At 36.7% G+C, this 27,390-nt stretch overlaps 1 protein-coding gene across 1 annotated transcript in view; it reads right to left on the bottom strand.

Annotated features, from left to right (window-relative positions):
* The window catches only part of NUP160 (nucleoporin 160), a 40,916-nt gene extending 14,581 nt beyond the window's left edge, over positions 1 to 26,335 (bottom strand). Inside the window, exons 1-20 of the mRNA XM_070957172.1 lie at positions 26,233 to 26,335; positions 25,971 to 26,079; positions 22,406 to 22,616; positions 21,163 to 21,385; positions 19,528 to 19,612; positions 18,508 to 18,622; positions 16,885 to 17,043; positions 16,039 to 16,116; positions 15,682 to 15,779; positions 14,261 to 14,345; positions 12,600 to 12,668; positions 11,047 to 11,130; positions 10,042 to 10,212; positions 9,363 to 9,462; positions 7,521 to 7,686; positions 4,798 to 4,925; positions 4,539 to 4,699; positions 4,117 to 4,250; positions 1,658 to 1,728; positions 181 to 337 (exon numbers count right to left, since the gene is read on the bottom strand). Coding sequence (XP_070813273.1) covers positions 181 to 337; positions 1,658 to 1,728; positions 4,117 to 4,250; positions 4,539 to 4,699; positions 4,798 to 4,925; positions 7,521 to 7,686; positions 9,363 to 9,462; positions 10,042 to 10,212; positions 11,047 to 11,130; positions 12,600 to 12,668; positions 14,261 to 14,345; positions 15,682 to 15,779; positions 16,039 to 16,116; positions 16,885 to 17,043; positions 18,508 to 18,622; positions 19,528 to 19,612; positions 21,163 to 21,385; positions 22,406 to 22,616; positions 25,971 to 26,079; positions 26,233 to 26,335 — 2,507 coding nt within the window. The remainder of the gene's footprint in view (positions 1 to 180; positions 338 to 1,657; positions 1,729 to 4,116; positions 4,251 to 4,538; positions 4,700 to 4,797; positions 4,926 to 7,520; positions 7,687 to 9,362; positions 9,463 to 10,041; positions 10,213 to 11,046; positions 11,131 to 12,599; positions 12,669 to 14,260; positions 14,346 to 15,681; positions 15,780 to 16,038; positions 16,117 to 16,884; positions 17,044 to 18,507; positions 18,623 to 19,527; positions 19,613 to 21,162; positions 21,386 to 22,405; positions 22,617 to 25,970; positions 26,080 to 26,232) is intronic.
* Positions 26,336 to 27,390: the final 1,055 nt, after the last annotated feature.

Raw genomic sequence — 27,390 nt, forward strand, 5'->3', positions numbered from 1 at the left:
GAATTCATTACTATCTCTACAAAAGATGCCTCTGCAATAAAGCAACTTGAAATCGGTTGGTTTATTTATATGTAGATGTGTGTAAAACAATGAAAAGTTCATGTCTACTACACTAGTTCATTTTCTTAAAAAGCATACCCATGATCCATTGTTCAGGTCAGGAATATGTTGAAAGGATACAAAAACTGCAGAAGATAACTGGAAATTGCAGAAAACATTTGAGGCCAACTCAAACATGTTTCATCCAAGGCTGCATTAGACTGGAAGAGCTGAGATATTATGTGTTTCCGGGCTCCTTCTTGAAAGAAGAGCTCCACAATTGTTTGAGGGCTTGAAACTAGAAAAAATATTTTAATATATTGTAAAAATCAATACAGAGCAATAACTTTCAGATTATATTATTAGTCGCCAAACAGTCTTCCAAATTAAATTACTTTTCCCTTCAGTATTTTATTTTTGATAAAAGATTTTTTATCAAAAGGATTTTTATTTTAAGATAGGTGTTTCCAACATATGGTCATGGCCCACTACTGGGTAGCGGGTCTATTGGCCACCAAGCATGCTCCGCTTGCACGAGCGTTGCTCAAGTGTCATGGGCGCTTACGGCCCCACTCGTGTGGGCACTCATGGCCCCGCTTGCACGAGTGTTGCTCAAGCATCATGGGCACTTGTGGCCCCAGTCGAGTGGGCACTCGTGGTCCCACTCATACAAGCAACAGGTGTTTGTATGCAGGCACGTGCCTGCCTCTCCCACAAAACCACCCCCACTTTCTCCCCTCCCCCCACTCCAAGCCGCCGACCCAGAAAGGTTGGGGAATTCTGTTTTAACATATAGTCCTTGGGTTATGAGAGCAATTGAAACCTGTTGTTGCTGTTGCTAAGCGTAACATCACATAACTGCAACAACGACAATCCCAGTAATCCCAGTTGTCATCATAACCTTAAGACTTGTGGATCATTAAGCAGAAAGCAGTGTAAGTCCCAGGCAAGGATTGTGGGGGATGTCGTAAGTGGGGTGGGAGAAGCCAGGGAATGCTTTGAGAAGTCCAGCGCAGGCCATGCACAAGCTGGGGGAGGCTAGGAGACAGGAAGTGCTGTAGCGTGTGCACAGGCACCCAAGTGGGTGCATTGGTTAGCATGAGCACAGAAATGTCAGGGAAGTGAAGGCGGGTGAGTGCAAAAACACTAGAAAGAGGAGATTGCCATGGAAACACAAGACATACAGAGTGTATAGGATGTGGGACAAGAAGTTCATAGTAAGAATAAACATTGTTTAATAATGTTTAAAGGATTCTCATCAGTTTTAACAGCTGAGCAATATTTTGTGATTTCTTAATGTATCTGATAAAGGAATCTAATAACATTATTGATCAACTGGAAAATCTTTAATATTAATATTTGAAATTAAATATAAAATTAACACTTAGATACTAAAACAAAGGCAAACGCATTTTGAAATTTATGGGGTTTTTTTATAACTTTAAAACATTTTAATCTTAAATTAATTCTGTTTTTAATATTAATTTTATTGATTATTGTACACTGCCCATAGCCCCTCTCCGAGGGAGACGGGTAACTTTGAAATTAGATAGATAGATAGATAGATAGATAGATAGATAGATAGATAGATAGATAGATAGATAGATGCTTTTCTTACCCAGCTTCAGTGGTGTTATTGTTGTGGAATCTGTTAGCTTTAATACCGAAAGATGCTGTAGGTTTGATTCCCTACAAAAAGATCAATTACTTTCATTTAACATACTTAATTATATAATTCTAACTCTATATTGTAATTGTAACTAGGATGAAGGAAGTCTTAAAATAATAAATTTTAAAAAATAGTTTAATAGGAAGACAAAACTCTATCAACATTTAAAAATAGAAGCTTAATACCTTCTACAAGAATATTAAATATTTTCTTGGATATCATCAAATTTGTTTTTCCTATTTTTAAAATAACAATCCATCATTGAAAAATAATACGAAATACAGGTTGTCCCAAAAATAAAATACTTAGGAATTTGGCTAACCAAAAGGTGTTCATCTCTAAGAGAAGATAACTATACTCCATTAATTAATAAATTAAAACAAGATTTGGATAGATGGAAAAAGATTAAATTGTCACTTATAGGCAAAATCGCGGCAATCAAGATGAACATCCTCCCCAAGATCCTATTTTTATACCAAAATTTACCAGTGATTTTAGAGAAAATTTTTTTCCTAGAATTAAATAAGATCATTAGGGAATTCGTTTGGGAGGGGAAAAAATCGAGGATTTCACTCAAAATCTTACAGGAAAAAAGGAACGTGGGAGGATTTGGACTCCCGAATTGGGAAATGTATTACAGAGCAGCAAAGTTGATATGGATAAGGGAATGGATCACTTTGGAGAATAAGAGAATCCTAATGTTAGAAGGCCATGATTTACAGAGAGGGTGGCATGCGTATTTATGGGACAAAGACAAGAAAAAGAAAACCTACTTCCACAGGCATAAAATCAGGGACTCCCTAATACAAACGTGGGTGGGGATTAGGCAGAGATATTATACAAAAGTCCCAAATTGGCTCTCTACGGTAGAGGCATTGATTTACCCCAACAGGTGGGGAATGGAGAAACTGTGCAGATACAAAGACATCGTCGACGGAGGGGGAAACCTTAAATCAAATGATGCCCTGAGAGACCAAGGCATAACCTTAGATTGGTGGACTTACATGCAAATAAAATCAAGATACCAGAAAGATAAGGATGAATTTGGCTTAGAATTAGGATACAACGGATTAGACAAAATTTTGATGGGACCAGGAAAAAAAACGTTGGCCAAGCTATATAATTACTTATTAGATGAGGATAGAGATGAGGATATAATCAGAAACCAATTGAGAGCGTGGGAGAGAAACATTGGGCATAGTTTGAACTTTAATGAATGGGAAGAGGCGTGGAATAAAAATTATAAATTAACTAGAGCAGCCACGTACAAGGAAAATCATTATAAAATGCTTCATAGGTGGCATTTAGCACCTGCAAGATTAGCACAGATGTTCCCCAATATACACCCAAATTGTTGGAAATGCGGTCATGGTCAGGGCACCTTCTTTCATATGTGGTGGACATACCCCGAAGCAAAAAGATACTGGAGCAAAATTCGGAGATGGCTGAAAGACATACTCAAAGAAGAAATTGATTTGAATCCAGAAATATTTCTCCTGGGAATGGTAAAGAAAGGGCATGGAAAGGAAAAGGTCCACCTCCTAATACACATAACTACAGCTGCCAGACTGGCGTACGCTCAATACTGGAAAAAGAAAGACCTACCACCAGACGACCTTATAATTAGCAAAATATTAGAGTGTGCAGAGATAAGTAAATTAACGCACGAGATAAGTGATGATGAAAATTCAGATTATGATACGGTGTGGGGAAGTTGGTACGAATGGATAAATGATAGAATCAAGGAAGGAGTTAAAGGTGCAGAAATTAATTAGAAATGTATAGTATAAATGACACCAGATATTTTTTCATGCATATATGTACAAACACTGCGAATCCGATGTCAAACAAAATTGTTATTATATTTTATCTGTCTTAAAAAAAATCAATAAAGTGTATAAAAAAAAAAGAAAAAAAAAGAAAAATAATACGATGAAGATTTTATGAAATCCTACAGTTTCAAATATGGATGGCCCTTCATACTTATCAATTTGAGAATTTTATATACTGAAATACATGAAAATGACATTCAGGATAACATAACTCATCTTTACATTGTTTAAATAACAGACCATAATCTCCATCTCCTCACAAAACCATCTCCTCACAAAATCCCATGGAAATGTAATTTTAAATAGTTGGTTTGACTAAAATAATCCCTAAGAAAATGAAAAGGGTAGATGGATGGATGATATAGTAAGGAAATTATGAAGAGAACAGCAGCAGTAAAAGGAAACACTGATAGGGTGATAAGCAAGACTTGTCGCAGATAAATTGTTTACAATGCAAAAAAAGTATTAAAATGCCTATTTTATATACAAAGGAAAATAATTAAATATGATTTATAGACACTTTTATATACTTTGTTATATACCTATATATTTATACACTAAACATAAAACACTTACAGTTCATCAACAGGAACATCTGATGCCAATCGCTGACTTGCCCACCTTATCACATAATAAGATAGTAACAAAATAGATGTACGATGTAATAAGTTCTGCTGAGTGTGGAATAGCTGATCTCCTCCCAAAAGTATCTGAAACAGTCAATAAGCATTAAACTGTAGTTAAATTTGGTAACATTGAGAATGAGACAGTGATCACACATAAATAACTCAAGTTCAATGCCAGGGACACCAGACAGCAATTTATTAGCAACTTCCTGCATGTTATGGTCCTTATTTACAAAATAGCCACCAAAATGGTAACTTTTCCATTACTGATCTATTTCCTGCCCCCTATTATAAAATATGTCCCTAATATTTTTTTTATAAATAGGGTGTTTTAGGATTCAGAAGGATTTTAGCGTTTGAGGATATACTCACAGCATCTCCAAGCCGTAGTAAGAGCTGCTGTAAAATCAACAGGTCCCGGCAAATTAAAAAGCGTGTCATGGACATCTTGTACACACACCGACATACCATATTTACTGTTGTGCTACTACCATAAAGTTGTGACAGATGCATGCGCACGTTTATGGGCTGAACTGTAGAAAGAGAGAAAAAATATGTATTAACTTAAGTTGCTTCTACTTAATCAGAATGTTGCGGCGGGAAGGAGAGGATAATATTGTTCTCTTCTCACCAGGACTGAATCCTCTATCCATCTCAACATCTGTTTCATAGTCCATTTCCCGGATAAGCATCCCAATAGCATTAACTGGATTTTTTATTTCTTGTAGTTTGCTGTGAATATCTTCCATCATATTTTCTCTGCAAAAAATAAATAAAATTTAATTAAGATGAATTGAGAGATTATTGAGCGATTATAGATTATGAAAGTGAAGTAATTTTGTGGCATATTACTATTTCTCAGTGATTCTTGATATCTCATAGGTTGATACTTGCTTAACACATTATTCTGAAACTAATTAGTTCTGTAGTGATTGTCAAGATATATACTGTTTGTCAAATGCAGATAATTAATTTCACACAGGACATATAGTTTACAGGGACCATGTGTCCTTTATTATAAAGGACAGTCCTTTACTTCAGAAATGTGCCCTTTAGATTTATTTATTTATTTATTTTCTTGGTTTTGCTCTTGAATTTTCCTTTGTAAAGCAGTTATACACCTAAAACAATTTTTATCCTTATGAACCTATTCCAAATTTGCGCTCTTTTCAGGTTTGTCCTTTAGTTTTTCAAGAAAATATAGTCACCACACCTATAGTTCAATTGTGAATCTATGCGGCAGTTTTCATGCTTGAGGGAGTCGAGAAATTTAATACAAGGTTTTAACACAAAACAAACTGCTATGCTATTCTCCTAGAAACCTAGTGATTCAATTGTCCGATCAAACAAGTGAGCCTAAGGCAAACTTCTGAAGTTTTTTTAAAAGCAAAACTCAAATCTTTCAGTTCTTTGGCAAGAGCTGATTAAGGCCTAAAGAAGTGAAACCTTAAAACTGGAAGATTGCTTTTTACAGCAAGAGGCATCAACTTAACTGCCTCTGCTTTCTGAAAGGAAAAAGCTCAATGTTATTTCATTAGCTGTACATTCTGAAATATACATTACTTCTTTCCAGTCTGCCTTCATAACTAGAAAATAACCAGTAATTGAAAGTTAACCAAAGGTGCAGTAGTAGGTTAGTGACAGAAGTTTCTGTAATCATTCATCATTCATAATCATTCATTCTGTAATTCTTTTTCTTCATGAAAAGGAACAAAACTGCAAGTTAAAACTGCCTGGATAAGATGTTAGGAAGATGTAAATAGATATAATGACAAATGGCTATTTGCAATGAAAGTATAAACTGTACTACTCATCCCCCCCACAGAATACCTATTACAGCTTACAAACCCCTCACTCATGGCACTGAAATTCAGCAGCAAAATGGCTGAAATTTCTCTATGCAATTTCAAGTCACTTGGGGGGTTTCAGCAAGATTTAATGGTAGAATGGAATAGTTTGCTTCTCAGGGTTTCTTGCCATTCCTATTCTTAAACATGATAAAAGTTTAAATACATGTCAATTATACTATTCCCTTTCAAGACAAGCAACATAACAAAAGTGCAGAAAGAGTAAGAAAGAGTAAGTCACAGGAATTAAAGGCAGGAGTGGAAATGTTATTCATTATCTCTCCTCATACTTTTCTGTCTTTGCAAACATCATTCCACTACATCCATATACCAATTAAAATATTTTTCAATTATAAACTTACTGCTTCTTTCTCTTTGAGAATTTATTAATCCCATTCAATCAGAATTTTCTCTCTTCCCACTTTTCTCAAGTCATTCTTTTTTCCCCCGTACATTTGTTTTATGGTTGATCTTCATGAATTCCTAATCAAACTCAATATATTGGTCACTCATTCAATTACATTCATTCATTACCTATTCATTCTCTTATTATTTTACCACATATTCAACTTTCTTTTATATTTCTCATGACACACTCAACTAGAAACTTCAAAAAAAAAGGTTGTCATTTTTCAGCCACATCCTTAGAATGTTATTGTTATATTACTGTGTCCCTCTAAAAAATCAGGAAGTTCAGCTAAAGCCTCGAACTACTCAAAAACTGCCTTCGACCCCCACGGTTGATGGAAGTCAGACAACATATAAATATTATTATTATTATTATTATTATTATTATTATTATTATTATTATTATTATTATTATTATTATTATTATTATTCCTTGTTCTAAGGACTTAAGAGAATTACTACATCCTGCACTGCCATGAAAAAGAGCATTCAAGACTTCTTTAAGTGCAAAATAAACTTTCAAACTATAAATAAAAATACAATAGGATTCAAATAAATATAAAAACACTTTCTTTGAATAGCGAACTTGCTTTTGAGAAAAAATTAATAAAATACTAAGCCTGATATGCCTTAAACAATTCTAGGAGTAGCCTTCAAGATTGCTTCTTTGGCTTCCCCATAAATGTACCCCTAAGAGTAGCAAACCAAAAGATAGTATCTCCAAAAACTCTTGATTCATTTTGGAAGATGTTTCAAATAGCAAAGTTCCAATTTATGGAGAGATATGTAGATCATAATTAACATTTTGAGTTCACCCTGAAAAAAGACCAGCAGCTAAAGAATTGTTGGCAGGATGGTATTGGATGACTTTTATAATCAGACTGATCAATAGCCTCCATGGTATTCTGGTCAAGGTCAAGTTTCTGAATACTCAGAATATATTACAACACTCCAAGCATAACATAATTAAGCCATTGGTAGTCAGGGTCAAAATAAATACCCTCAAGAGACGTGTAAATGCATCTAATCAGTTCAATACTGCAAAGGAAATCAGCAAATCAATCTTTATATGCACGTGCAGCTCAAAATCCAGGCTTACGTGTCATTAGCAATCAAGTCTTTAAGGATCTGTTCAGCAGCTCTCTCTGGAGACTGGAGACGGAAGCAAGCCATTTCCATTGTGAGTGCCATTTCCACAGAAACAGATTCTCCAATTAATCGAAGGCACTGAAGAAGACTCAGAAGATCATGAGAAAAATCAGATTCTGCAACAAGGAGATAATCTTCAGAATTTACAAAAAGGAAAGCAGCTTTTTTGTAGTGCATTCTAAACAGGCATAAAATGCTAAAGTTCCTTTCACTTGATAAGTCAAATAAAACCCCAAATAAGATGAAATATGTTTCTCAATATTCTATGGTGTATGATGTAAGAGACAGTACATTTTGCGTACATCAACTCAATCTTGCAATTATCCATTTTCAAGCAGATTTGAGATAACTGCTTCTAAATGCTCAGGCACAGTATATTTTAATCTCTTGAAAATGGAGAGAAAAATCTAGGTCTGATTGTAAAAGTTTTATCTATCTGGTTTAAATTAGACAATAGCCAAAAACAGATGATCATGGCACCAGGATGACGAAAAAGTAGCTCCAAAAACAGGCAGAAATCCAGAAATACTGGAAAGGGAAACATTAAATAAATATTGGAAGACAATGAAAGATACTCCAACAACATCCCCTCTCTTGGTTCCTTGTCTGGACAAACAAGAGAAGTAGAGTATCAAGTATAGTGTCCACATTCTCTTGGAAAATATAAAGAACAAACCTAAAAGGGGGAAAATCTGAAAGAAGTTCACAAGGATAAAAAAAATATCACTTTGCTTTACAGAGGAAAACTCAAGAACAAAACCAAGCAAATAAAAAATAATAATTCTGAAGGATAGCTGTCTGAAAAAAACACCCCATCCTTTATAATAAAGATTACAGATAGTCCCTGACTTACGGCCACAATTGAGACCTAAATTTCTGTTGGTAAGTGAGAATTCGTTAAGTGAATTTTGTCCCATTTTACACTCTTTCTTGCCACATTTATTAAGTGATTCATGGCAGTTGTTAAGTTAGGAACGTGGTAGTTAAATGAATCTGGCTATCCGCTTAACAATCACAATTACTTCCAACTAAAATTCTGGACCCAATTGTGGTTGTAAGACAAGGACTATCTGCAGGAAGGCAAGAGAAATAACATTTCTATTGCTTGTAAAGCATTGGGATCAGCTTTGCTATTCCTGGAAAAATATTTTCATTTAGAGCAGGGGTGTCAAACTCAAGTGCTTAGATTTGGCCCGCGGGGCCACCCTGCAAACAGCAAAGGACCAACCTGCAGTGCTTCTGCCAGCAGAAACGGAGCTCCATTTTTGCTGGCATGGGGTTTCAGGAGGCCGTCGCAGCCAAAAACGGAGCTCAGGAGCCCATTTTCTCTGGCAGAACGCTCGGGCCACCAGAAGCGCCCCTGACACAAGTGACATCAAGCTGGCCACACACACCCTTCCCCCCCACAAGGTCAAACACAACTCTGATGAAGCCCTCAATGAAATAGAGTTTGACACACCTGATTTAGAGTATTGAAATAAAGATTTTGAAGAGATATTATCCAATTATTATTTTAAAATATTTTTTCTAAGCTCTAGATTACATTATTCAGCCTTCCTTTTGTTAGAACAAAATTAATAAACAGCACAAAAATTAATATGGAAAATGGAAAATCTTCTCCTGGAATAAATGTGGGGATTGAGGAGAGAAGAGACTTGGCTGGGTTTTTTTTTCTTCTGCAAAGCTAAATACATATTATAATTTTGAAAATCACAGTAGTAAATAGATGCTGAAACCATTAGCAGAACTGAAATAACATTGTAAGACAAAAAGTAAGCTCCATCTCTATTACCATCTAAGCCAGCACTTTCAACTTCATTAATCAGTTGTTCATCAGGCAAGAGATAAAGATGATCCATTAAGGAGCATGGCACAAGAAAAGAAAAATAACCCTGTGGGAAACAAACAAACCCTCTACTTAGTTTCAAAGAGCAGAAAACAACGATTTGTTCTAATTTCAAATCATACAGGTAACTAAAATATAACCACAAATATAAACTGTATCTGCAAATTACAAAGCAAATACCTGCAGTCAGGATGGTTATCCATATTCTGAGTCTTAAAATATGCTTTGAAAATATTAGTAGCAAATAAAGGTAAACAACTGAACTATGAGGAAAACAATCAAATAAACTTTTTAATGGTTTCCATGATTTCCTGGATCTTTTTAAAATTATGGATTGTCCCACTTATTTGGGGGAGTGGAGAAGATTAATACAAAATAAAAAACAATAAAGGCAAGGCCACTCTATTGACTGTAAAGAAAAAAATATCTAAAATGTATGATCAGGGAATTCTATTCTTAGATCACCTGAATGTTTACTAAATAAATGTAGATTTGCAAGTATTTTGTAGAAACTTAAATATATTGTTTCAATATCGCAATAAAGTATGGGATCATTATGTTCTTTTATAAGCTTATAAAGCATCAATTTTTTATCAATTTATTTATAATATAGTCAAGTTCTTACCTTTTTTAGTAGACACACCATATTAGTATACTGATTCAAGAGAAGTGCAAGTGGTCGTGAAAGTTCTTCCTGATACTGAAGGCAGTAGGCGTAGAATTTTGACCAGAATTCTATTTGTAATTGTCTGAATTCTTCATGTGAAAATTCATATTCTGTCACGTTGCCCTGGAACTGGGAGAAGGGGGGAGAAATAAAATAATTTACTATCTATCATTTATCAAATGACACTTGGCACTTTAATACCATTAATTAAAAGAGAGCCACGGTGGCACAGTGGTTAGAACACATTACTGCAGCCTATTTCTGCTGACTGCTGGGTGCCAGCGGTTTGGCAGTTTGATTCTCATTGGTTGACTCAGCCTCCCACCCTTCCGAGGTCAGTAAAATGAGGACCCAGATTGTTGTTGGCAATATGCTGACACTGTAAACCGCTTAGAGAGGCTGTAAAGCACTGTGAAGCGATATAAGTGCTATTGCTATTAACCAATTATTCTTAAATTTATCCTCATTAGAAAGACTTCTTTATGTAAGAAACCAGTGAACCCAGACTATTGTCATTTCTATTAATAGCTACAGCTAGCATTTCACAAACGGGATCAAACTTCACTACAGTGGTCTAATTACTCTTAACCAAAAAATAAAATTATTTTTATTATTTCTTATACTAAGCAAGAACAACAAAAAAGATGAGGCTTCAAAATAATTGGCTGGTTCAAACACATAACACTAAACCATAATCTGGTTTAGCATTGTGTATGAAATAATCCATTCATTTAGCATTATACAGTATGTAGACTAGACTATTATAAAATGTCCACATTGTTAAAATGATAGGTTTAGCATCATGTGTGACATAACACACTGTTTGCATATCAGAGTCATAAAATGATTAGAGGAGAAATGTGGCTGAACAGCAACTCTTCCCCTACCAGCCCACTCTATAAGCAGCCAAGAGTTAAAATTAACTGAAATGATTCTTTAAAACAGAAATAAATCTAATCTTACCTCATCTTCTAGAGCAATAGTAATTTCTTTTTTCAGTTCATCCCATGACAGGTCTTTGTACCTCTCAGCTTCTTGAGAAAATATCTACAAATATATATATATAGAGAAAAAGAGTGTTACACTGTTTAATCTTACATGTCACAATTTCATACATGTTCCTTTCAGAAAGAAAGAAAAGGAAGGAAGGAAGGAAGGAAAAGAAAGAAGGCAAATCATTAGTTTAAAAAGGTTTAGACGAGCACTGAACCAAGTTTTGATCACATCAGACTTTGGAGCTGATTCATTAACTTGATAATGAACATCAGTCTTATTTAATTAAAATGCCATTCCCATGAGCAGATTACATTTTCTTGCTTCTAATTTTCTTCCAAAATCTGATACAATAACAATGTTAGTCTTCCAGTGTCACCAAACCATGCTTATACTGTTGCCTTAATAAATACCTTTAACTAGAGGCATGTCCCTCAAGTCCATTTGTGGCTTCCTATCTTTATTACTATAGTGTTTCATCTTGGACCGTAAATTATTAAATATGTAGTATGAAATGTATTTCACTTCTAGTCAAGCTCAGAAAGTACCAAGGACTTCACTTCCAATCAAGCAGAGCATTGTCTACACTTGATTTCATCAGTTTCTTTGTGTGAAACTTAACAATATGATTTCCTGTTCTTGTGCATTCTTTTGTTATTATCAACATACTAATATTTCCCTTGTCACTCCAAACACTGCATATTGTTAACAAGTGATTTCTTAAATTATAAAACTATTTGGATGTAGCTATCATATGGTATTTCTATTAATACTTAAATTCTATAGTAACCTTATTTTGATTTCCTGCCTCTCTGAGAACAAAATGTTAGATCATCAAGCAGTTTTTCTTCAAACAAATCCTATTCTATTACAATACTTTTACTATATTATCTACATTAAGCTGTTTTACAGGTATATAAATAATTCATCTGATCAATAATCTTTCATTTTTAATTCAAGTGCCTCCTCATATATATCAACATTTTTCAAAGAACGGAGTGTTTAAGAACGTATTTCTTCAGACACTGTTGAATACAGAAGTGAATTCCTACCACTTATGACTACTAAATGTTAATTGGAGAGAATATGCTAACTTGTTTAGGGCAAATTACTTACTTGGAAAAAAGATTTAACCATGCCTCCTTATCAAATATTAGCTAATATTTTTAATTTTCTAAAATTATGAAACAGGATGTTTTACATTTCAACGCACAATGGAAACCAGGTTTAAAAATGCTTCTACCTACTAATATTACATATTGTGACTTGTTGACCAGTATGATAGGATCCTGTAAGTTAATACTGTGGTTTATGCTTCAAATTTAGCCTTATCAACTGCTATCCAAGAGAATGCGCTTTTCAGATGACACTAATAGATCATTAAGAATTATGAACTGGAGAAAATTATTATGTTCTTTGGCTGCAATCCAACATTTTGTGTCAAAAAAAAAAAGATGTTAATTGGCTTTTTAAATTTTGCTTAGTTAGGACAAATTCCCTAATAAATAATGACTGATACTCACCTGTAAAGCTTTAAGCAAAGCTGCATTTGTGAACTGACCGGGTAGGAAGATAGCTTCTGTAAATGTTTCCTGTAAAGAATCATTATAATTGGTATCAATTCAATAGATGTATATGATTTTTTAAAAACTAAGGTGTGATGCTATTTTCTTGCACTAAAATTGTGTGAGTGGCATGATGCTCCGCAGGCTCTGAAATCTGGGGACAACTGGAATATCAACAGCCATAACAAATAGAGTAATTCTCATTTTAACAGACATTAATTCAACTTTTCCTCATTTGGCAAAATTTTGATGCAATGGTCACAACGTCTTTCTGGACCGGGGTATCAAAGTCGTGGCCTGCAGGCCAGATGCATCACACGCTGGCCACACCCGTTTTAGCGAAGGGGAAAAAAGTCACAATACATCAATGTGACAATGCGAGTTTGACAACCCTGTTCTGAAATAATAGACAAATCTACTGAATCCAAAGTAGATAGATAAGGCATTTAAATTTAGATTAAATTGCATTAAATGTGCATGATTATGTCCTTTTTCAAATGATGTAAATCACTGTTAGTATTTTGATATTTAACACATTTGGAGTAACAAATGCCCAATCTTTCCAAATACACATTTTTCTTGATATACAACCATTTTGTTCAGTGGCTTTTCAAAGTTACAATGGTGCTGAACAAATGGGGGTTATGACCATCCTCAGATTTCTGGTATCCCAGCATCCCTGCAATCACATGATCACAACTGGGGTTCCTGGCATCCGGATTGCACTCTGGACCCACTGCAATGCCCCACAACCACATGATCACCATTTGCAACTTTCTCTGCTGGCTTCCCCAGAAAATCAATGGGAAAGCTAGCAGGAAAGGTTATAAGTTGCTGGAGTGTTCCCCACACCTTCTCCCATGCCTTCTGTGCTCACACCAGCTACTTGTGCGCTGCCACACATCTTCCCCAATCCATCACACACCTCCATTACACCCTCCTGCTTGCACACTCACACACACCCTTGCAACCCTCCTGACCCACTCATCACTAATCCCATACTTCCTTCACATCTTGCCCAGCCATCACACAAGCTGCACTCTACCCATTCCTGTTGTGTACCCTCTTGCACCTTGCCTGACCTTTTCCCTCACATACCCCTTGTGCCCCTCTCCCGACCTGCACCTTTTGTGCACCCTCCCAACCCTCATTCCCTCCCTTCCCTGCCCCACAACTCTGAGCACTCCTTGCTCTCCCACCCAGTAGCAGCCACTTATCTGCCTGCCAATCTGGGGCATGAAACTTCCTGTCAGCTTTTCCATCAACTTGGTTAGCGCAGCAGGAAGTTACATTCCCCAATGATGGTGGGATTCAGTTAAGGCTGGCAACTGGGACTGGGATTACTGTCACTAAGTGATGCAATTGCACTCTTTACTGATGGAAGTTCTGGTATCACATGCCATAAATCATGGATTACCTGGGGCCTATAAAAGCAATATATCTAAAGGAAATGTACTGGAAACCAGATTTATTTGTTGATCTTATTTCTATCATAACCTCTGGCATTCAAATTCATTGTTCAAACTGGAAGATTTCTATTATATTACACATACATTTACAGTACAAGTAAGATAAATACAGCTGTACTATACCCATACTTAATTCATAGGTTTATTTACCCTGGGATCCTGGTCATCTCGTATATTCACTTCTTCAGCTGGCAGGGGCTGAACAGAAACTTGGTTCCACTGACCAGCAACATTGCTAAAACAAGACTAGATTATTTCAGTCATATAAATACACACACACAAAAAGACTATGTTCCAGATAATCATCATATTTCAACACTTTGTCCCTTTTTCAATTCAATGCCATCACATATTCTAGAAAACAAGCAGATATGTTTTGCTATGCTGTTATAACAGTCTTTTCTTCTGTGGGCATACATTGTCAGGTTTTTCTATTAATCCAGTGGTACACATTCTTGGGCAAGCCCCTGACTTCCCATCCTGGCATTGGTACACTAGCCAACAATCCCCTGGTGCCCACTAGGTTTCTTGCTGATTTAAGAACCATTTAATAGGAAATAATCCAAGAGGCAGCTTAGCTGCAAAGCAAAACACTAATCAGAAACACACAGGTAGTCCTTGACTTATAACCACAATTGAGCCCCAAATTTCTGTTGCTAAGACAGTTGTTAAATACGTTTTGCCACATTTTATCACTTTCCTTGCCACAGTTGTTAAGTGAATCGCTGCAGCTTTAAGTTAGTAATGTGGTTAAGTGAACGTGACTTCCCCATTGAGTTTGCTTGCCAGGTCACAAAAGATGATCACATGATCCCAGACACTGCAATTGTCATAAATACATGCCAGTTGCCAAGTTTCCAAATTTTGATCATGTGATGCTGCAAAGGTCAAAAGTGTGAAAAACTGTCATAAATCATTTTTTTCAGTGCTGTTGTAAGTTTGAATTATCACTAAACAAACAGTTGTAAGTCACGGACTACCTATAATCGATTATTATTGAGCCACAGTGGCACAGTGCTTAGAGTGGTTAGAGTGCAGTATTGCAGGCTATTCCTGCTGACTGCCTGCAATTTGGCAATTCAAATCTCACGAGGCTCAAGGTTGTCTCAGCCTTCCATCCTTCTGAGGTTGGTAAAATGAGGACCCAGATTGTTGGAGGCAATACCGCTTAGAGAGGGCTGTAAAGCACTGTGAAGCGGTATATAAGTCTAAGTGCTATTGCTATTAGTGCTACTGGGCTTCCCTTACACCTTAAAAACGTTGTTAGAAATTGAAATGGTGGGTATCTTCCGTCTAAAGCCTTATTTGGGAATGCTTTCTCCTGCCTAGTTAACAACACCATTATAAGCTTGGGTAATAGAGAACAATCTCTCAGGGCTATGTAATCTAATCCTATTCTAAAGCTTCAAAAGTGCAAAGAATAACAACTTTTGGTTCAATGTTATCATCTTCTAGTACTCTGACACACAAATATATTTATTCTGAAACTTTTTCAATAAAATAATCAACACTGAAGCTTGTTTTAAAGAAACATATTGAGCAAATTAACAGCTGAAGGGAATAAAACTTACTGTTCAAAATTGATGTATTTCACAGTAGTTTGATTTTCATCATCATGCCAAAGTGCCCAGATCTCAGAAGTAGTTAAAGCAAAATCAATAAGTGTCTCCTAAATAAAAATGTAAATAGATTAAAACAACAAATGAATTATAAAAACAGTATTATGTTAACAATGTAGAATCTACTGATTGAATCTAGAAGGATTATATATATAATTTTTCATCGCATTATACATGCTCAAGTAAGAGGGAAGGTAAGATAGCTGTATTTAAGCCTTTTCAGCCTGAAGAGGATTACCCATGACCTATGTATTTATTTTTATCTGAAACCCATTTGACTTCATTGACCTGAGTGTTACCAGTTCCAACCTGAGATGTGAACAATGATGATATGTGATCAAGACTATAGCGATGACTCTCTGTGCTGACCAACTGGAAGACACAGAACTGCAGGGGAGGAAAAAAGGTCTGCAATTAGTACAAATAAAAATGAAATGAATTCTTACCATATCCTTACCCTTTTTTTTTAATTCTAGAAAATCAAGATAATTACATGCCATGTATATCAGATATTCTAGTAACTACAGAATGAAGAACAACTCTCAGCAATTATGCAATTTTTCCCTGTAGATAGAAAGGAGAATTTGGCTCTCTGTATGGGCATATTGGCAGGACTTGAAGTCGCTGAGGAATGAACCACAAATGGGAAACCTCAGACAATACAACAATTCTGTATCTGAAGTTATTTGAAAATATTTTACTTTAGAGATAAGACATTTGTGCTACTCAATGAATTCTCAATATTTAAGGCAATGTTTCTCAACCCTAGCAGCTTGAAGATGTGTACACTTCAACTCTCAGAATTCCCCAGGCAGCATGCTGGCTGTGGAATTCTGGGAGTTGAAGTCCACAGATCTTCAAGCTGCCAAGATTGAAAATCACTGTTCTAAACATACTTCATGTGTATAATCTTTATATCTTTAATGTGCATCAATGTTACATAATTGTCCATGTTTAAAACAAGTAACAGTTGAAATGATCAGCATTTTAAGCTTTGTTTTTTATCTCAGCTTCCAAAACAAAGTATATATAGTTGTAAACTGCCTTTGCCAAATAGTCTGAAATTATAAATTATCATAGAAACAGTATTTTAGTATTTTATTTTAGTTTCAATAAAATACATCTTGTATTATCCAAATACAAAATTTCAGTTACCTGTCCTTGTCTGGGTGCATGCAAATATACACCAATATAAAGCCCCAATGACTCAGAATATGCCAGTTGTAATCTGTGTCCACTTCCACCAATAAGTCTCAAATCTTTATTTACAGGAACAAATTCCAACATGTCAGCCACCATCAGGCACATTTGATTCTGTTAAGATGTTAGATGAGCAAACAAAAAGCAAACATCTTTAAATACAATTATAAACACAGCACTGAGACACTGGAGAGATAATTTATTCTGTTTAATTTTCCACAGCTCATCACAGATTTGATAGTAATTTACTACAGTGTATTTTCAGACTTTACATATCTGCTTCTGTTTTTAAGAAACAGAAGCAGATAACATAACATAACATAACATAACGTGACATAACGTGACATAACGTGACATAACGTAACATAACGTAACATAACGTAACATAACGTAACATAACGTAACATAACAAAACATAACATAACATAACATAACATAACATCATAACATAACAAACATAACATAACATAACATAACATAACAAACATAACATAACATAACATAACATAACAAAACAAACAAACATAACATAACATAACATAACATAACATAACATAACAAAACATAACATAACATCATAACATAACAAACATAACATAACATAACATAACATAACATAACATAACATAACATAACATAACAAACAAACATAACATAACATAACATAACATAACATAACATAACAAAACAAACAAACATAACATAACATAACATAACATAACATAACATAACATAACATAACATAACATAACATAACATAACATAACATAACATAACATAACATAACATAACATAACAGACCTGTTGCTAACATAACAGGTCTGGGGGTATTTTTGTGAAGTTAGTATCAATACTACCGAGAACACTCAATTGGCAGAAAGAAGGGAGGGAAGAGACATTTTGGGTCAATAATTTCTTTGTTTGCTTTATTGTAATTACTACTACTACTGCGGCTGCGGCTGCTACTACTACTACTTTCTCTTCTTCCTCGTCCTCCTCCTCTTCTTTCTTCCCCTTCCTCCTCCTCCTCTCTTTCTCCTCCTCCTCCAACTTCATCTTCATCATTTTCATCCCAATATTATCTACCCAACTATTCTAAGAGATCCCTCAAATCTTTCATCAGATTTTTCAGGACATAGAGGATTGGAGGTGCAATGAGACAAAGGAGTAGCATTTTTTTCCTGGTTGGCCTACAGGTTCTGCTGGATAATGAAAATGTACCATGATTCTGAACTCAATTCACGCTCACAATGCTTACAACAAAGCTTCTCACAATGCAGTAAAAGAGGTAGAGAATATGACTGCACTCTATATCAAATAATTTCAGTGTAGAACCCTTGAATCTATAACAGGAAGAGCATTAGTCCCTGAAAGCCAACAGCTCATTCCTAAAGCCTGACTGAACCATAAAACTCATTGTGCTTTATGGTTTGTCCAAACTCGTGAAACTGAGGTGAGCAAGTGTGTCCATTGGGGGTGTAGATCAAAGAGCCAAGATGACACAAATCATTTTGATGATTACCAATTGGTTAGTATATTAAGAATTAATTAACAAACAAAAAATAAAACATTACTCACTTTATAAGACCACATCCGAAGTTTATGATCTTGGTAGAGCGCAAAGAGAAGTGCATCATGTTCACGACAGTGGACAGATAAGCTAACAGGAAGATCTGAAGGATTTTGATCCCCTCTGTAAAAACAGTAACAATAACAATAATAAATACAGAAGCAAGCACTAAGGAAAAAATCAATGATTCTGCATGACAGTTTTTTCCATATGTAACATTACAACTGCTCTATCACAGTAATGACTAACTGGAACACTATTGAACTTCATTAGTGAGGTATAAATGACATCTTTATTGAAATGTCAATAATTACTAACAACTAATAATAATTATTATAATTATTAACAACTTAATTATTATTGACATCTTAATTGAGTATTGACCAAACATGGCATTTTAAGTTGAACTTAGCTGAAGAAGCACTGTTTATAAGTCTTTTCTTTGCAGCGGTTCTTCTTTCAGAAGAAAAAATATTATAAAACCTAAATGCCTAAAACGTCAAATGAATCATGAAGGGCAGTACTACTACAGTGCCATACATAAAACTTCAAAATAATCATAAAGCGCAATACTATAGTGAACAACCTGCAGAAGTTTAAACTCCAAAATAATCAAGCAGGAACTGATTACAATTTCATGCCGCATTTTTCAATACAGTCTACTATTATTCTCACAACTCCGCTTTCTTGTGTAGAAAGGTAGCCATCGCCACTCTTTTGAAAACCTGTCTTCAGCACCACAAGGAATTCATTGCTATTGGGAACAGAGCTAATTACAAAAAGTGAGAGGTACCCTTTTTCTGTACAATTGGGTGCCTTTAGTCTCTCTCCTTCCGCTTTGTTTTTTTCAACTTTTCTTTGATTATCTGCTAATCTTTCCCTCTCCAGACCCAGGTTCTCGATTTCCCTTCCATGTTTCATTCATTCCAATGCCAATTCCAATTACTCTATTTGTTGCTGTGTAAGCTTTAAGAGTTCTAATTAAACTCTAATTATAAGCCTTAACTGCTTATCATCATAATACTAGCCTGATGGCAGTTGGCATCCAACCTGTAAGCAGGCGCTGCATGACTGAACTCTGTTTCAACTCCACAAATGAAGTTGAAGGCATCTCTAAAAAAAATAAGAAAACAATTTTAGCAATTGTTTAAATCTGACAATATAAAAAAGATGCAATTAAATCAAATAGTCTTCAGTGAATTCTACAGAAAGACATTTAAAACAAATTTATTACTTAGTTGATTTATTAATTGTGGATAATTAGAACTTATATAAGATTCTGTTGGTGGTCTAAGCAAAGGCAAGGTCATTCTTTATTTCCTAAAATAATTAATCAGAATGAATTTTTAATTTATATCAGTTTTAAAACACTTTTCATTTAACATCAACATTAATTGCAATGTTTTACTTTGATCCTGTTTTGTCCTCAAAATGGAACATTTTAATAAGTTTTGTACTTGAAACAGTGTAAATCTAAAAGAATATAAGGGGAAAGTCAGAAGAGAATGAAAGTGACATTTATGAAATTACACCTGCAATTTGGATGCAATTACACCATCCAAATGTCGATCATATGACAGGGATGCTGCAATGGTCATGTGAAAAACAGTCCCAAGTCACTTTTTTCAGTGCCATTGTAACTTTGAACAGCCACTAAACAAACAGTTGCAAGTTGAGGACTACCTGTAACTTGAATATAGATAGTCCTCAATTTACAATCACAACTGAGCTCAAAATTTCCATTGCTAAGCAAGGTAGTTGTTAAGTGAGTTTTGCACCATTTTACGACCTTTCTTGCCCCGGTTGTTACGTGAATCACTGCAGTTGTTAAGTTAGTAACAGGGTTATTAAGTGAATTTGGCTTCCCTATTGATTTTTTTTGTCAGAAGATCGTAAAAAGTTATCACCTGACCCCTTAACACTGCAACTTGTCCGTTGCCAAGTGTCATATGACCCAAGGATTACCTATATCCAGGGGTGGGTTCCAAACATTTTTTACTACCGGTTCTGTGGGCGTGGCTTATTTTGTGGGCATGGCTTGGTGAGGGGTAATGTGACTGGGTGGGTATGGCCAACTTTTTTTTTTTTACTTTTAAAAGCATTTTTTCTACAACCTTAAGAGGTTGCAGAAAAAAAATGCTTTTAAAAGCCTCTGATGATCAGGCAACTCAGCTGAGATTGCCAGAGGCTTTTAAAGGCATTTTTTTCCCTCTTCGGCCAAAGAGGTTATAGAAAAAATGCTTTTAAAAGCCTCTGATGATCCCAGCTGAGCCACACGATCATCAGAGGCTTTTTTTTTAACTTTTAAAAGCATTTTTTTGGCCGAAGAGGTTGTAGAAAAAATGCTTTTAAAAGTTAAAAAAAAAAAGCCTCTGATGAGGTGGGTGGGGTAAACAAGCGGCGACCAGGCCGGGGACCAGTTCAGGGGCGTGGCCAGCCAATGTTATTACCGGTTCTCCGAACTATTACAAATTTTTACTGCCAGTTCTTGCAAACTGGTGCAAACCGGGAGCAACCCACCACTGCCTGTATCATATTTACGATAGTGAGCAGGGCAGCAATTTAACTGCTGCAGGAAGCACAGCCAGCTACAACATTCCAACAGACGCCCTTTTCTCTGTATCCTTTGAATCACCTGCCTTTTTATAATTGCATACACTTACCACGAGCATCATAAGGTGGCAGGTTAAGGACAAAAATCCCACCAGAAGCAGATGGCAGGGCAAAGAGGGACCCTCCATCACTAGTAAGCCAAGCTGCTGAAGCAGTGGAACTAGGTGACAACCCAGGAACTGTGGGGATCACACAGTAGTTCAACGGGTCTCTAAAATGAAGTTTTCCAATATCTGTGAAAACTGACTGCATTTGACTTTCTGTTATCAGCTCCTTTAAAAAAAACGACCAGGGATAAAATTAGCAACAAGAAAGTATAAAATTGAAGAAGAAAATAGTAAAATAACTTTTCTATTAATATTTCTATTGTATAAAAAGTATTTTAAAAATTGAAAATTCTGAAACTAAATTAGAAAAGCATTTTCTCATAGTATCTACCCCATGTTAAGTAGCCTATTCAGCAAACTTTTTCCAGGAGGGCAAATCACACCAGATACATTTTGACCATTTTTGTTCTACTCCTCTTAGTATCTCACCTTTGGGCATTAGTCTGCTGAGATCACTTTCGTTATTTTCTCTTTATAAAAGTTTTTACATTTTGAGGGTATTCCTGTTTCTATGTATGTATTTGAAATTATAGAATATCACGTATTGATTTTCCTGTCCAGATCCAGACTACGAAACTACAGATGAATTAGGTAAAATTACAATAAAACTAAAGTACAAGCCGCAGTTTAGGCACGCCTACATCACAATATGGTTTTCACATTATAGTCAGCTAACTCAGCTATGGATAGTTATCACTTTGTGCAAATCCAAAGACTGACTAACTCTTAATCTCAGCAGAAAATGTCAAAATTATCTAACTCTAAAGCTGACAGATTAAAACCAGAAATTGATGTCTGACACAAACCAAATACATATTCTCTCACTAATCAATGGACTTCCTCACCATCATACAATTCTATCATTAGCAGCTTAAATTGTGCAACTTGCATGTTCTAATCCATTCAAATTTATCCCCAGAATATGAAGTTATGTTAATAATTTTATTGTACATGAAATACATTCAACAGCCAACTAAAAAGGGCTCAGTTTATATGATTCTTCAAATAAGTACCATGATTTGGATGGGACAGGAATTAATATATTATGATGGTGAAGTGATATGCAGGAAAAAAAACAGAGGCAAATAAATCTGTGATTTGATTTCTTCAACTAAAATAATTTTGTCTCTAAATTAATAATCTTGGAAGTTTTTTAAAGAGATATATATTAAAATAGATTACTTACATGCCTATACATCCGAGCTGGATGAGGTAACATCAATCTATGTACTGTCTGATTGGTTGAAACCAATATAACAACATGATTTTGTGTCTCAAAGATATGTACTCCTTGTGGCAAGAGATTACAATTCTGAAATCTGAGCTGAACAGCATTGTTCAAAAGGTTTATATCAAGGGACTCCTCTACCAGTTCTAGTGTCCCACCTGAGGTTGCCCTGCAAAAAGAAACAAAATGCACATAGCAAGTTTACACGAATAGTAAACAACTAATGCCAATATTTTCTGTTTGGGGACATATATCCACTGTACCTGGCATCCCTGATCCAATATGCTCATGACCCCAAGACCCCTTGACTTGTGTGGCAGTGCCTGGTCCTGATTGACTGTTATGTTTCTGAGTCAGTTGAGTGATTCTTCCTTTTCCTACTTCTCAGCTAGCATCCCTTTACAAATAAACAGATCCATGTGATAGGGAAAACTGCCAACTCTTTTGACTATTTACTTTTACTTAAGTAAGGTAATTAAATTAATTGCCCACTGCTAGCCCTTCTCCTGTTGATTTGTATGTTGCCCACAGGCCAGAAAGCAACTGTCAACCAAAGTTGTCTAAATTGAATAACATACAATCAAACATGTCTTTCAGTTTAATTTCTACTTTTTACTTTATATTCCTGCCTGAACCCAGTTAATTCCAGTGCACGAAATACTTTCTAATTGAAGTCCTGAATAAGTCTACTAGATTGTTCTTTCTTATTTCAGCACATGGTTCAAGCAAAACCAACTACTTATTTACTGTTATAACTTTCAGTTATTTTTCTTTTCCAATTTGTTTTTAATTTTCTTCTCAATACATGTTTATTTATAACTGAATTTGTTGGCTGATGTGAATTTACTGGCACTTTTAAAGGACTGTATTACCTATGAACCCAGATTGCCTGGAAACATTTAATGTGTTTATCCAGCATTGCCTAAGGGGAAATGATGGAAGCAAATTGAATTATTCCTCACTTCAAATTGCTATTGCTTCTTTTCCATTTCACAAATCAGAGAAAGCAGAATGATGATAGCTTGTGATAATATTTAAATTCTGTACCTATTGACCAATCTCACAAGAAAGTAAGAGGACATATGGGGAAGTCTTTATTCTGTTATAGTTTACTCCATTAAACACGTAAAACATGTCATGCTTATAAATTCAGCTCAATGTTGTTTTTCTAGAAAGTCAACTCTAATATATAATGTCCAGATTTCTAAGGAGCATTCATGCTACCAATGTCTTCATGAAAGTTATTTCATTTTATAACCAATTATTCAAAATACTATTTTTCTCCATAAATAAAATGGAGACGATAAATTCCAAATTATTTAACTCTTTTAAACTTCTCCAAACTGCAGTCTAGGCAGCATACAAGAGTATATAAGTACAGACCAAAAGCCAAAAGGCAGACATACAAGTGAAACTTGAAAAATTAGAATATCGTGCAAAAGTTCATTTATTTTAGTAATCCAACTTAAAAGGTGAAACTAATATATGAGATAGACTCATTACATGCAAAGCGAGATAGTTCAAGCCTTGATTTGTCATAATTTTGATGATTATAGCTTACAGATCATGAAAACCCCAAATTCACAATCTCAGAAAATTAGAATATTGTGAAAAGGTTCAATATTCTAGGTTCAAAGTGTCCCACTCTAATCAGCTAATTAAGCCATAACACCTGCAAAGGGTTCCTGAGCCTTTAAATGGTCTCTCAGTCTGGTTCAGTAGGAATCACAATCATGGGAAAGACTACTGACCTGACAGTTGTGCAGAAAACCATCACTGACACCCTCCATAAGGAGGGAAAGCCTCAAAAGGTAATTGCAAAAGAAGTTGGATGTTCCCAAAGTGCTGTATCAAAGCACATTAATAGAAAGTTATGTGGAAGGTAAAAGTGTGGAAGAAAAAGGTGCACAAGCAGCAGGGATGACCGCAGCCTGGAGAGGATTGTCAGGAAAAGGCCATTCAAAAGTGTTGGGGACTTTCACAAGGAGTGGACTGAGGCTGGAGTCAGTGCATCAAGAGCCACCACACACAGACAGATCCTGGACATGAGCTTCAAATGTCGTATTCCTCTTGTCAAGCCACTCCTGAACAACAAACAACGTCAGAAGCGTCTTACCTGGGCTAAAGACAAAAAGAACTGGTCTGTTGCTCAGCGGTCCAAAGTCCTCTTTTCTGATGAGAGCAACTTTTGCATCTCATTTGGAAACCAAGGACCCAGAGTCTGGAGGAAGAATGGAGAGGCATACACTACAAGATGCTTGAAGTCCAGTGTGAAGTTTCCACAGTCTGTGTTGATTTGGGGAGCCATGTCATCTGCTGGTGTTGGTCCACTGTGCTTGACAATGCAGCTGTCTACAGGAGATTTTGGAGCACTTCATGCTTCCTTCCGCAGACAAGCTTTATGGGGATGCTGACTTCATTTTCCAACAGAACTTGGCACCTGCCCACACTGCCAAAAGTACCAAAACCTGGTTCAATGACCATGGGATTACTGTTCTTGATTGGCCAGTAAACTCACCTGACCTGAACCCATAGAGAATCTATGGGGCATTGCCAAGAGAAAGATGAGAGACATGAGACCGAACAATGCAGAAGAGCTGAAGGCCGCTATTGAAGTATCCTGGCCTTCCATAACACCTCAGCAGTGCCACAGGTTGATAGCATCCATGCCACGCCACATTGAACCAGTAATTGATGCAAAAGGGGCCCAAACCAAGTACTGAGTACATATGCATGCTTATACTTTTCAGAGGTCTGATATCGTTCTATGTACAATCCTTGTTTTATAGATTTCATGTAATATTCTAATTTTCTGAGATTGTGAATTTGGGGTTTTCATGAGCTGTAAGCCATAATCATCAAAATTATGACAAATCAAGGCTTGAACTATCTCGCTTTGCATGTAATGAGTCTATCTCATATATTAGTTTATGAAAAACTAAGTTGCATTACTGAAATAAATGAACTTTTGCACGATTTTCTAATTTTTCGAGTTTCACCTGTATAACAGACATCCCAAACGACTATCAGATAATTGTATCCATCTAAAACCATGTTGGGAAAGTATTGTTTTAATAGCTTTATAAACTGGCAGGAAGGAAGGGGCTGCTAACCTGAACTTCCAGAGACAAGGAATTTTGACATACTAAGGCAGCAAAAGAGAAGACAACAGCCAACCCACATTCCCACTAAGACAAAGGTAAGAACCAAAGGAACCAAACAATGTCAATGTCAAAGTGGAAGCTTAGCTCAGACAGGATGCAGCAGATCTGAATCTTTCTAGCTCAGGGCTCCTAGGCGGGAATAAACGGACTTAGTCAATGGAACCGCTTGCCTCCTGGACCTGCGGATGCACCACCGCTGGAAGTGTTTATGAAAAGATTGGACAACCATTTGTCCGGGATGGAATAAGGGCTCCTGTCTTGTGCAGGAGGGTTGGATTAGAAGACCTCCAAGGTCCCTTCCAGCTCTACGATTCTATACCCTTGTCCGTTCGGGAGGTGAGCTACCTCGGATCACTCACCAATGAATAAACCGGTTTCTAGTCACCGAGCCCAGCTGCGCGTTCTCTTGGTACCAAAACCCTCCAGCGCTGTCAGGATACCGCACGGCCGACGGGGAGGCGCCGCCACCTGCAAAAGACGGACAAGGGAGGCGGATTGTCAGTCCCCGCGCGCCGGCATGGATGCTCTATGTGCGTGCATGTATGTCACGCGAAGGACCACCCGCGCGGCAACCCCGCCCCGTCTAGGCCCCGCCGGGGGGTGTCTCTCCCCCTACCCCACCTGGGAGGCTGAAGACGAGTTCGCGGAGGCCGTGCCGCGCGCTCCGCTCCGCCCCACCGAGCTCCAAATAGCCCCTCTCGGCCAGGCCCACCGCTGCCGCCATCTTCTCTTCCCGCGCGCGCTTCCACAAAGGCTCACGGGACGGGAGGGAGGGCGCGCGGCGGACGGAGGCGCCCTTCGCGGTGCATCGCGGGAGGCGCGGAGCGGAACGTTTCTCCGCGGCCGAGCCAGAAATCGGTGGCCGCCTATTGGTCTGCTCGGATTTCAAGAAAGGCTATGCTAGGTGGTCTTCCACTCGGTCCAACCATCCTTAAGTTGCAAAGATGAAATCTCCTTGGACGAATGTTGACATGGAAAGTGCCGTGCCCCCCCCCCCGCCCCATTAAAGGCTGTTCACTGATCTATCTATTGAAAGCAGTGTAGCTTGTATTTGAGTGTAATTTTTCTTTTTCTTTTTTTTTATGGAATTGCACCCATTAAATGGAGTTGGATCTTTGTTTTGTTTTAGACCAGAGGCCTTCAAACTTGGCAGCTTTAAGACTTGTGGACTTCAAGTCCCAGAATTCTCCAGCCAGAATATGCTGGCTGGAGAATTCTGGGAGTTGAAGTCCACAAATCTTAAAGCTGTCAAGTTTGAAGACCTCTGTTTTAGACTAAGATGTTGCCTATCAGTTTGGCAGGCTGAGGTAAAGAGGCAGTCCAGGAACCAGCGAAATCTGGGGGCTGGGCAGGGGACAGAATGTATCTGCCCTCAGGGTGGAAGGGATTGCCACTCTTGAATTGGCCTTTTTAGTCACACTAGATGCTGTTTTAGGACCTCTTTCTAGAGCACGATACCATAGTGTCTCGAGACCAAAGGATGCCAATGATGAAGAAGGATTGCAGGAACTGGGTATGTCTAGCAAATTTAATGAAAAGAAGAATCAAGGGTGACATGATAGCAATGTTCCAATACCTAAGGGGCTGCCACAAAGAAGAGGAGGTCAATCTATTCTCCAAAGACGAAGGCAGGACAAGAAGCAATGAATCTTGCATGAATTGTCTTGGATGAATTGGCAGTGGTTGCAGTTTACTGATTTTCAAGCAGTATTGGATAATTCTAGGCTGTGTCCCTAGAGGGCATTAGCACTTCGATATATTTGAATGAAATAGAACCCT

Source organism: Pituophis catenifer, unplaced genomic scaffold (assembly GCF_029215685.1).
Source record: "Pituophis catenifer annectens isolate HBS135680 unplaced genomic scaffold, rPitCat1.0.hap2 SCAF_1, whole genome shotgun sequence".
In the NCBI taxonomy this organism is placed as follows: Eukaryota; Metazoa; Chordata; class Lepidosauria; order Squamata; family Colubridae; genus Pituophis; species Pituophis catenifer.